Consider the following 13,171-nt stretch of genomic DNA (forward strand, 5'->3'; position numbering starts at 1 on the left):
TCAACCCTATTCCTCCACCCCCACAAGGTCATATACTCTTTTCCCTTTCATGTGAAGCTGTAGTTAACTTCAAAAATGGAATGTCTCTTGCACACAACCATAAACTTCCATTTCGCTGCTAGTAGCAGTGTTAAGTGGCAGACACAAATTTTACAAACAATTGGTCTGCAACAAATATTTGATGGAGAATATCACAGGACAATGCAAAATATTAAAAAAATATTTAATATAACTAATATTGGGCATTACCACTATTTGAATTTTAAAATAATTAAATGGCAATACTCCTGACTTTTCTTTTCAGTAATTGGCCAGCATTCTGACAAATGAGCATAACTTGCCAGGAGCTGGATAGAATACTCTCTGCTCAGTTCATCCTATATCTTCATAAATAAAATATAGAAACTCAAGAGTGCTAACTGCTTTTTAAATCTCACTGATTACATTGTCAGAACTAAATAACGAGCCACAGAAAAAGAATTCCAAAGATCAGACAAAACCTTCAGGCACAAAGCTTTGTCAAAGGTCAACAATGTCATAGGAATGACTGGGAAGGATGTAAATCAGTAATGCTGTAGTAAAGGAATGTTTAGCTTCAAATCCCCAGAACCTTAGGAAATAAATGCATCCTGGAATATCAAACGAACTGAAGAGCTCTGCAGAACCTTGTCCATTGAGGAGTCCTGGCAAACTGGAAAAGTGCCAGAGGACTGGAGAAGAACAGATGTAGCTCCTCTTTTCATGAAAGGAAAAAATAGGAACCTGGTGGGCCAGTGAACCTAGCAGTAATCTCTAGAAAGACATTAGAACAGATAATAAAATAGCCTATTTATAATCATCTGTAAGTTAATGCTGTGATTGCTAAGACCCACCATGGTTTTGTCAAAAATAAATCATATATGACAAATTTTGTTTCCTCCTCAGATAAAGTAACTATTCTAGTGGACAGGGAAATACTGTGTATATAATCTACTTTGATTTCTGCAGAGTTTTTGACAAAGATTCACATGGCGTTCTCATTAACAAGCTGCTGATTTGGATAACAATATAGTAAGGTGGCTCAACAGCTGGCTGGCAACTGCATCCAGAATTAATCACATTCAGCATGAATGGCTCTATATCAAGTTAGAGAGCAGTCACATGATCATCCTATAAGAATCAGTCTTGGAGCCAAATTTATTAACAACCTGGATTATGGGATTAATGGATTGNCATTTCACTTGAGAGGATCACAACATTCTATTTCTAATTACAAAATCACTTCAAATGTACCTTTTCAAATGTCTAAAATTTCTTTCTATGTTTCACTATACCGTATATATTCAGAGAAATATGTAAATCTAATCCTCTAATAATTGTTTTGTAAAGTGTGACAGATGGCAGTCAGCTGTATAGGACATGACGTTTATCAATTTATTAATCAGTAAAAGCAATCTGCCACAGCCTCTCGACAATACTTCAGTGACTAGATTTTAGAAATAAGGAATCCAAAACAAATTATCCAATAGAAGAGAATACATGTAGCTCAGGGTTGAACTGTGCAGCTCTTGGCACTCTCTGAATTTGGTTGTGTGCTTGCAAATGTTTCATTACCCAACTAGGTAACATTACCAGCGCTAGCAAGTGTGGGATTTACTCCCTGTTTATATACAGTAGCTTGCCCTACTAGTATTGATGGGGGCGTGGGATAGTAGTTCCTCAATGAGGGTATGCTGCTCGATTGTCAGGTGTTTCCTTGCTTATCTGAATATAGGCTGCTAGAGCAATGTGTTCTGGTCTTTTTGTTTCCTTCTGAGCTTTTTAATTGTCTGTTTAGAATGTTGTTTAAATGTTGTTTATCTCCATGTGTCTACTGATGGCTGATCTGTCCATGTGTTATGAGATTAAGGAGTTTTCATCATATCTTCTGACTGTTAGTTGGTGTTCAGGGATACGCTCTACTACTCTTCTGTTGTCGGTCCTACACAGTGACTATTATAGTCTATATACTGTAATGTTTAGATGACTCCCTGGAGTCTGGATCTTTTGGTTTACCAAGATGTTTTGAAGGTCTTGTAATAGTCTGTTGGTTGTTTCTGAAATATTTTTGATGTATGGTAATGTTATCCTTTTCATAGCTTGCTTTGGTTATGTTGTAAAGGGTTAAGTGTCGGGTACTTTTTGATAAAGATGTATGGATATTCATTTTGTTGGAAGCTGGTGTATAAGCCTCTCCATCCATCTCCTTGGTTCTAGTTCTTTGCACAGTTTTTAAATTTTCAATTCTTTTTCTATTTATCTTTTTATTGATTATAAGCCACCTAATCACCTTGTTGGGAAAATGGGCAGCATATAAATTTAATAAATAAATAGGCTGTTTCCTTTTTCAGGATTCGGGGTACTACAGTGGGTTTGTACTCATCTAAATAATGTTCTTACAAATTGAGGGAGGTTGTATTGTTACTTTAGGAATGGAATACTTGGTTAGTGTGAGTTGTTTTTTTGATGCATTTCTAATTTGCCATTGTTTCCTTTGCTGATTGGTAGTGTGTTGTTGTTTTCTTCTTCCCTTCTGAAGGTGTTGTTGATGGTTTCATGTGTCTTCTCTATTGTTCCTTTATTACCAGTACAACAAAGGTGTCATTTACATGCTAGATCCATACACACATGGTTATGTGTAAGAATGCTGTATTTTCTAGGCACTGCTTTATGGTCTGCTATTAGTCCTGAGAGTGTTGATCCCATGGATATTCCTTTGGCTGGTTGGTATAGTTGTCCTAAATCTAAATCCAAGCTAAATCCAAAATTACAAGGGAATTCTTGGAAGCTGATGGCAACAAATCAGCCATCGATAAAGATAAACCACATTTATAAACTATTCAAGAGAGACAATAAAAAAGCTAAGAAAGAAACAAGAACACATCCTCTCTATCAGCCTACACCCAGATAAACAAGGATCAATACCAGACAATCAAGCAGAAAGCAATATCCTAATCAAAGAACTATCAGGGCCAAAACTACACCCCTACCAAAACTGGCAGGGTAACCAGGGTATATAAATAGGGAGCAAAACCAAACTCGCTGGCACTGATGATATCACCTAGTTGGGTAATGAAACATCTGCAAGCAAATATCCACGCTCAGACAGCATCAACTACACCAAAAAACAAATTATTTTAATAATAATTAACATGACTATCTGTACTGCAAGCATATCATTTCACCAGCTTGAAAGCCGCCCTAGACTGATCAATTACCATCTGTCCTCAATTAAATCTGGGATAGTTCTTAAGTATTTAATTTAAAGTTTATTTAGGTAAATAGGCACACATAAAAATAAATAAATAAATAAAGAATTAAACTGCTGGCAATGAGCCCTTACTCTACTTAAGAAACACAGAATAGGAGTGCAGGGCCACATCCTAGATATTTGTTCCAATAATCATAGTGGCCAGATCATACATGTTTCTTAGCTGTCTTCTAAGAGATGGAAAAAAACCAAGATGAATTGAAAATACACTTTGAAGGAAGCCATGCTGATATTCTTTCACAAAGCTGTGTTTCTGCGGGAGGCTGCTTCATATGTAATGTGTTGTGCTGGTAAGCCTAAAGTGAAAGTGAACCTGGCTTTATTTGTTATTTAGTATTACCAGATCAGATTAACAGCCCTCCCTCTGTACCTATGATTCTACTTTTGTCTCATCTTTGGGCTATTTAAGCAGGCTCATTTTGCTGTTTCACATAGCACAAAACAAAAAGAAGAGTAAAGAGAATCAGGACCAGGCGTCATTATACAGACAATGCTTCCCATCACCACCACAGCAGTTTCAAAGGACTGCTAGTAAGAACAAGACTCAGGATCAAATCTGTGGGTTGCTTCTCTTGTCCTCCTTCTACATGGCTAGGAAAATAACCTAGATTACTTGTATAGATTAGAATAAAGGCAGCAGAATGTAAAGTTCATTGTAAGCTTATATGAACATAATTCTTCCCCAGGATTTTTTATTTTAATAAAAGGAAATTAAGCTCTGCTGAAGTCCTTAACCAACTTACCCAGGAATTGCATAAAGTTTTAAGCTTCATTCAGATATACTCAGACATCTGCATTTTGCCTTAACCAATGATTCAATGTTATAAATAATGTAGGCAGAATCATTCTCTATATACAGTTCCGCCAAATTATCAAAAACTAGAATAATCAATGAACTTTTAGGCCAACCATCCTGGCACAAAAATGCTCTTCCCTCCAACATTGTTTGGAAAACTCATTTCAGCCCTTCGTAGCTTTTCAGATGTGCCAGACCGCTAACCTTGTCATTCCTAGCCAACAAGGTTCTTGGCAACAGTGATGTTGTCCAACATATCTAGAAAGCTCCAGTTGAGGAAGGTTCAAAATAATTCACCTATTTTTATGGTGTTGTTACTAGACTAGGTACAGTACATTCTGAAAGCATTGCCAATAAAAGAAAAAAAGTTGACCATAAATTAAAATAACAGAAACAAAGCAAAAGGTCAGGGACATTTTGCTTTATTTTATGTAATCCAAGAAAAATACAATGAAAAATACTCCTTCCTCATCTTTCTCCTAGATGATCTATATTGCTGTTGTCCAATGATCCTTCAATTATATAGGTAGATTTGTTCAACACCTTGTTCATAAACTGTTCATTTGGTTTGGATTACTTTATCCAGAAAACAAAATCTATCGAGTTCACTGAGTTTTAAAGTCAGAGAAGAATGTAGGGAATTGTTGACCAAATATAAGTTTGGCTTTCAAATGATTAAGGGAAAATTAGGCATTCCAAGTAACATCATATATAAAAGATACATAGTATCTTTGTCTTCAACTCCCATCACTCCAGGAAGAATGGTTGGAAAGGAGCTGCAGTTGGGAAATAATGGCTTAGTAATTTGGAATATTTGTCTACTATTTCACATACATTTTCTACAACTGGCAAAGATTTTCCATGGACTTATACAAATGTATTTTCCATCCCTACTATCTGAGAGCTATTTGAAACAGGATGCTATTTAAAATTTAATTTCTATTAAATTTCAGGCTCTTTTTGAATGTTCCATCCCCCAAAAAATATTCATCATCCAAATAGAGTATAAATTCTGTCTATAGTATTTTGAAGTTAATGCATTACCAAGTTAACTTACATCACATAGTGATTTATTACACCCATTTGAATACTGCTTCTATCACAAGACTCTAGGTAGTCTGTAACAAGCACCAAGGCAGCAACAATATAATAAATATAAATCAAATTTCTAGTAAAAACTTTCACTCAAAGGGCATATGGAAACAAAAAGACTTTGTTATCTAAATCTCTAATTCTGAAAAGCTCAGTTGAACAACTCTTTCTTAGTCTTACTTCCCTCAGCCCTCTGGCAGGTTTAGAAACTGGATTTTTTTTTAACATGTGCCCATATACTGAATTTACTAATTAATAAATATATTTACTTAGTCACTCAAAATGTGCATATCTGTTGGGTTTCTTGAAGACTTTTCTAAGCTCAGAGAACACTAAAAACCCAACAGTTCAACCCTGAGCTATATATGTATATTCTCTACTATTCAAGTCCATCTTTGACAGATATACAAAGGGCCCAAGTAAAATATGTTGACTCCTATAATTTAAACCAGAGTGCTTTAAGCAGGCACATAATTTCTCATTTAAAAATGTTCTCTTTTAGCCATTCTCTCCAAGGAAAGTGAGGGATTGTAGAAAAATGAGATTCTAGGAAATTTGTGCAAAGGAAAAGAAACATGTATTGTTGCCAATTTGTCTACAACGCTCAAACATTTGAAGCTAGATTTCAGCATTCATACAAAAGAACAGAAGAATCAATGCTTACCTCCTTCTCCTGATCCAGAGCCATTATCTGGAGACAGAGACAGACACAGACAGAGAGAGAGAGAGAGAGAGAGAGAGAGAGACTATTATTCAGATGGCTCTTTTTCCTTTTTACTGTACATTTAGAAATGTATTCTAGAGAAAATAAAGTTGCATAGTTATAGACAAAGAACTGCTCATTTTTTTCCCAAACTCAGAAGTCACTTTCAATTGTAACTAGCAATATACTTTTATATATACAATGCACATTCATTTCTCTCTCTACATTGTTTAAAAAGTGTGGTGGAGGAACTGATAATGAAGCACGTCTGAGCATGATCTACCAAAAGAAGAGCAATAAGTTGTTGTAGGAAGAAAACATGTACATGTAAGGATGGAAAGCGCAGACTGTAATTAAGCATTCTTAAGGCTCACAGTCTTATTCCCTTTCAGTTCTTTTACAATAATTCAACGTGCTAATTAAAAATCCTAAATTATAGATGTGATCTGTGTCATTGAATGTGTTATATGCTATTTGCTCGTAGCATTATGATTGTTTAAATTGTTTTTGCCTGATTTATAGAGATTTTTAAATATTGTTTTTGTTCTTAGCTGCCCAGAATTCATATGTAAGAAGGGCAGCCATGTAATTTTTAAAAAAATATATAAAATAAAGTAAAAATGAATACATTAACAAGTTAATCTATAGGAATCCCATAGATGTTTACCACTGTGCTCTTCCAAAAAGTAGGCACTCAGCAATTAACCGTCAGCAACTTCATACCATTTCATAGCCTGTCAAGGCTACAATTCAGAGGCTTATTCAATAGATGTAGCATCAAATGTAGAGGAACTGGACATATGATGCTGGAGGTTGGAGCAGTTCTGACTTAGTCCAGATGAACCAGAACTGACCCTTTCCTTCCAGCAACCAAAAACTTTGCCAGAGCTTTTTCCTAACCCATTCATTCCCATTTTATTAGATTTTTAGCACCTTACAAAAATGAGTATCTGGATGTGCATGTGAGAAATTCCAATAGAAGATTGATTCTCATGGTGAAAAGTGTCAAAAAGCTGTTTTTACTTAGCTTCAACCCATGAGAGAGAAACGGGGGGGGGGGAGCATAATAGAGACAGAACAACTTTGAAATCAGTTCCCTCTTGATATAATAGGTATAATGGGAACAAGACTAATAGATACTGTAGCATGCATCCAATGGAATAATTGTAATGTCCTCAGATAAAGAACTGCTTTGTTTGTATGTCACAGTTCAATACTCCAATACATGAGATACATATATTCTCCAAGACAGCTCTGTCGGTGGTGGACAATTTTTTTCTCCCATAACAAAAAGGAAGAGGGGAAGAAACATTAACTAGCCAACAAAATGACTGCAATTTATTTCCTGAAACTTTTATAAACCCAGCAGTGACTTAATGGATGTTGCCCAGATAACTGTTCTCATTTTATTTTTTCGTTCTTTCCGCATGTACCTTGATCTTTCCTCCTTTAGAATTTTTCTGCCATTGTTAAGTAATGGCAGAAATATCTTCTAGAGATACTCTACCCCACATTCAGTGATATGAAAATGAAAATGAGGCAGCTACTTGCAAAAAACACAAGAGAGAAATATAACAGTGATATATTAACCAAGTAACAAACACACACAAAAAAAGCTCTACATCTGAAGGTAAGGTAGTTCATATCAAAGAACTTAATTAAGCTGCATATAATGACAATAAATCACCCAACACCATAGCCCAAGATACTTTTATTGTCAGAATTACTGTACAAATTGTTTCTGGAATATCATGATTTAACCTTAGCTATTCACTGAAGGTTTGTTGGTGCAGCTACTCAGGCATTAAAGTAATGGAAATGGCATAGAGTTTCCTCAATTCCTTTTTTCCCCTCAAACAATTACTAAAATGGAAGCATACAAGTGAAGTGGAGGAGATACAAGACCTTTAACAAGCACTGCAGATTGTAGAATGCAGATAAATCCTCCAGAGCAAATGTACCATGGAAAATGTTCTTATGCATTACACTTGATTACCTTAATGTGAGTCAATTCCAGTTTTCTTTTGAAAATCAATGAAAATAATTAAAAACTCTTAGTTAGTGATTTACATCATCTTCACATCACCTTGAAAATCTGAGTAAAGATAATGAATGAAATCTTCAGGTTCTTTCCCCCTGGTTTACCAGCCTTACTTTCTTATATCTAGAAAGAAATAAGGGAGGCCCTTGATCCAATAACAAATTTGATAGTTTTTCAAGAGCCAAAAGATCCATGGTGGGCTTGTTTTTTTTGCTATTATAGACTAAAAAGGCTACTTCTCAGCAAAGAAAGGAGAACTGTTTTAATTGCCCTCAAAAGACTTAATAAACTCATGTTCTGGGTCACAATGAAGATACAGTATTAGTCATGCCCCTGGGAATTCTGGGAATCTAATCCTAGCCCATCAGCCTCAGAGACAGCAAGCCTCTAAATACCACTTCCCAGAAAACCACAGCGGAGAAGAGTTATTGATCTGATGTTCTTCTTGTAGGATTCATCAGACCTTATTTGTTTAGTCACTGTGGGAGACAGGATGGTAGGTTTAATGCCATGTGCAAGAAAAAGCAGGGCAAGAAACAGAATGCAGATAAGTCCAGTTATATGGCCACTTTTTAAGTTATGAACATACATATGTATGTGTATAAGTATATGTGTATAAGTATATGTGTATGTGTGTATATGTGTATGTATGTGTATGTGTATGTGTATGTGTATGTGTATGTGTATGTGTATGTGTATCTGTATCTGTATCTGTATATGTATGGTTTTTTCTAAGTTGCATCCTTTGGATGAAGACATTCTTCATTTGTTTTTTTCCCTAAAATTCTGCAACACCACTAAAATGCTGCAGTTCTTCTGCCAAAAATTCTTTGTAGGCAAGACCAGTTCCAGACGGTCGCTTTCAAAGCTAAATTAAGTACTTATAATTAAACATGATTTCCACCTGTATTTTTAAATGACACTAAATTTGGCAAATTAACCTATGAAACAAGGGTCAATTCAATGTTTTAAATTAGAGAAAAGAAAGAATCTGCACAGGCAATTCAGTCTTTTCCATATGTAAAAGACTTTTGTAAGTAGACTTCTTCTTCCAAAATAAAATTTGAATTGCAAATTACAATCAATAAACAAGAGTCCCATGGTTCACTCTGTAGTGGAGAGTGGACATAAATAAAATTGAAATGTTCTGGTTGGCACGACAATCTAGGTAGCATCATTGCAAGAGATGGCTGGGAAATACCCAGTGACAGCTTTTTTTCCTGAGGTTAAAAGCAGCATGGATTCAGGATTTCATCAGAAGAGGAAAAGATGAAAATTATTCGCCCTGCAGCTGTTAATAATTTAAACAAATAAACAAGCTGTCAGGACTAGTGAGGCATGAAAGAACACATTGCCTATGGCACTCAGGCTGGTGCAGGGGCTCATGGAATCCAATGTTCACCCAATTTTTTTAAAAAAGCTGTACACCAAAAGCAGGATTCCAGGAAAGACATTTGACAAGGACTCTTCTCCTCAACTGCTCATTTTCTCTGAATTGAAAGAATATCCAGTTCTATGAGCTCCGCCTGCCATCTGAAGTTACTCATCCCAGGCACAAGTTTACAATCCCAGTGAGACTCAGGGCCAATCTTCCAGCAGCATCTGCTACCTGTCCTCTTTATATCCCTTCTCTCTTCAATCTACTGCATGCCTGCTGGCAATTAGCCTCCAGTCTCAACGTCAACAGCAAAATTTCTAGTTAATTGCCCAGAGCAGGACTGTTGAAGATAGGCCCTTAAACTATTGCTTGGCAGGAGACAGAGGGAGGCTTTTTCATACAAACCCTGGGAAAGTGTTTCCAAAGTTCATGCTGATTGCTTGTGGCAGAGTCATTTGTTCCTCCTTGGCAGAAAGCACAAGACAGCTCCAGTTCGAATATAAAGACAGTGTGGGATGTTCAGAAACATTTCCAACACTGTACAGTTTTAGATCTGAGATAGCTTTTGCAAAGAGCATCTATTCGATAACATTACAGATATTTTCCGAAGCATTTTCTCAGAATCCCTTTTCCAAAATAGAGATAATGAATCTCGTGCTTTAAAATATAAGATGTGGTGAGACCTTCTCCTACATAGCTAGATTTTGTAGCTTGTCTGACTAACAGCTGTTTTGCACCAGTGGAGATAGATCTATCAGTTCAGCAGCTTATACCAGTATTATACCCAAGTCAGGAACCTGTTAGATCAGCAAAAGAGACCCTTTGAAGGTTCCCCCATCGCCAGAAGCTTTTGGGGCATCTCCTGTGTATTCTCAAGGTTAAAGAATGCTCTTAACCAGGAAGGTGTGTTTGCTCTCCCCCCCCCCCCCCAATTTCCCAATGTTTGGGAAAATGGTGAAAACCCATCTTTTTTTGCTATTTATTATTTAACCGGATTGGTTGGAATTGTACTTTTAAATTTTCCCTTCATTTTAATTGTATTGTTTTATTCTTACTTTTTAATCATGTTTCCCTGCAAGAAACCTTGGGTGTGGTATAGTTAGCAAGGAAGGATTTAAATTCAATACATAACGTGCGGTGGGAAAAGAGCAGCACCTTTCTGAACACTTAAGAAGATGGAGGGAACACATGCTTGGGGGCTGCACCATGACTGAATGATCCACATCTTCCTTACATACTTTATGTGCTCTATGCAAAGGAATTTGATTTTAATACATAGCACGCATACAGGGAAAAGGCATAGACAATGTGTGTGTATGTATTTGTGTGTATATACACAGACATACATATAAATACATGCACATACATACAATTCTCATTAACAAGTTGCAAATGAAAGTCCTAATCGCACATGCCTATAGTAATAATACTGAAAAGCAAAAAAAAATGTCTATATGAATATATGTATGTTTTTAGATATAATTCAAGGTGTCATCTTTAAAAACCCTCTATGGGGCCAATATATGTACTGGATTGCCTATTCCCCAAGGGTTTCTGCCCACCCCACTGTATCTGGCAGTGTGTGCTCTGAATCTCCTTGATGAAGCTATGTCACCTGATGGGCTCTAGGAAGCCTGACTTCTCTAATATGGTGCCTGCATCCTCTGGGGATAAAGACGGACCGACCGCAGTGGCCTTTTAGAAGACCTGGCTTTTAGAAGACTGGAATCAGGAAATTAATGGAGCTCTGATATGTTTCTCTCTGTGTGTAATAATGTTGGCAATTACTTTTTTATAGGGGTCTCAACTCTGATCTTCTTTGGATTTTTTTCAGTATATTTTGATAATTGTATTGTATTTTTATCTCTGCTTGTTACATAGAATTCCATTGATTGCATGGCTGCCATATACATTTGTTTAATAAAGAAATAAAAAATAATATTCCATTTCATTCAGAAAGTTTAGCTCCTGCTTCTGGATTAGCATTAATGTCTTAGGTATGGAATTGAACAGCAAAAGGAAATGGCTTCCTCTCAGTAGTCCAAAAAGAAAAATCACCTAGCAATTCTTAATTAGTCATGCTAAAACAATTAAATCATTGCTGCCACTGCCCCACCCCACACCTCCCCAATAATGCTATCATCACTGCATTTTTGAAGTGTAAGTACATGTCACAAAATTCAGGATGCTCTAAGCCCACAATAAAGTGTAATTACCTCAACATGTGGGATACTCATTTGAAATTAAGTGTGGTCTTGGCCTTTTTTTTGTGAAATGTGTTGTAAAACAAACAAGAGAACCAAATGCATGTCTGTTATCCAATTTAAAAAAGTTTACTTTTAATAATAGAAATAACTAATAGTTGTGTTTTTTTCAGTTTAAGAGCTGTAATAAGATCTTCAAGAGAAAGATAAAGTTCACTCCACAATTATTTTTGTTGGGTGTTATTACAGATTGTGATGCTAAAGAAACTAACTTGATGTTGAATTTGATAACAGCTACAAGGTTATTAGTAGGGCAATATTGGAAGAAGGATTGCTTGCCTACTATAGAAGAATGGATGCTTAAAGTGTCAAATTTAGCAGAAATGGCTAAGATTTCTGCCTATTTGAAGTATCATTCACAAGAAAGATACATTTCGGTTTGGAGAAGATGGATAGATTATATTCAGAATAAATATGGGACTAAAAAGTTCCATTTAGCCTATGAGTAAATTTTAGAGTATTATTAGTATTAATAGTTTATTATAGTGAAATTTTTATTAGTTTTAATTATATGATATTATTATTTTTAGTATTAGTATTGTTTAACAATATTCTATTGTTTAATAATTAGGATACTAATTTGTTTATGTTTTAATTATTATTATTATTATATTTATGTTAAAGGGAAGTTAAAGCGCATTATGGACTTGGTTATTTATATAGTTGGTTAATGTTAGTTAGATTATGATTATTATATTTGTAACCCTGTATTCAGCTCTGGGAAGTGGGGGAGGGAGAGGGGGGGTTTAGGGTGGGTTGGTTTTGGGGTTTATATTGTAACTTTTATAAAACTTTTCAATAAAAAAAAAAGAGCTGTAACAAGAACACCAAAAGACTGCATTTTCTAATGTATATAACTTTCTGACAGGGGAAATTCAGTTCCATTATAAAAGCCAACTTTAGCAGAAATCAATCTAGGGAAAAATTATTTGGGCTATTGTAGTTAAATTGAAAAATGAATAGCATTGAGAGAGACAGAAAGGCTTTACTTTAAACTTTTCTATTGCTAATTAGTTGGCATCCTTTAGCAAGGTTTGTTTGAACTCAGAATGTGAGAATATGATAAGACATAACTTCTACAATTAAATGTGGAATTACTAATTTTGTAAGTAATGAAATTGCTTAGTAAATTACTGGACCCTAGTAAGAAAAAAGGGGATATTTTAACTAAAAATATTATTTGGGCAGCTAGGTATAATAATATAGAAACAAGTGGAGAGCAGCCTGCACCTTAACTGCCAGCAGTTCAGTAGTTTGATCCTGACTGGCTCAAGGTTGACCCAGATTGTTTGGGGCAATACACTGAAGCTGTAAACTGCTTAGAAAGGGCTGTAAAGCATTGTGAAGTGGTATATAATAAGTGCTATTGCTACTGCTATTAAGTAATTGTAGTAAAATGACCAGGATCAGATCCAGATTCACACTATATGATCACAAGCTCCCTCTGCTGACACAAATTTCTTACCATCATTTTAATTGTTCTATACTGTAAAGTTAATACATAGGAACCCCAACTTATTTAGGATTGGAAAATAAGGTTTGAGTTAGACTAGGCATGTCAGAGTGCTGGCCTACGGGCCAGATGCATCATGCCGAAACCGTGCCCAC

At 35.6% G+C, this 13,171-nt stretch overlaps 1 protein-coding gene across 1 annotated transcript in view; it reads right to left on the bottom strand.

Moving 5' to 3' along the window:
• Nucleotides 1–13,171, bottom strand: part of TMEFF1 (transmembrane protein with EGF like and two follistatin like domains 1) — a 61,287-nt gene that overhangs the window by 37,005 nt on the left and 11,111 nt on the right. The window contains exon 4 of the mRNA XM_015821686.1: nt 5,842–5,868. Coding sequence (XP_015677172.1) covers nt 5,842–5,868 — 27 coding nt within the window. The remainder of the gene's footprint in view (nt 1–5,841; nt 5,869–13,171) is intronic.

Source organism: Protobothrops mucrosquamatus, unplaced genomic scaffold (assembly GCF_001527695.2).
Source record: "Protobothrops mucrosquamatus isolate PMUCROS unplaced genomic scaffold, P.Mucros_1.0 scaffold1380, whole genome shotgun sequence".
NCBI classification, from domain to species: Eukaryota; Metazoa; Chordata; class Lepidosauria; order Squamata; family Viperidae; genus Protobothrops; species Protobothrops mucrosquamatus.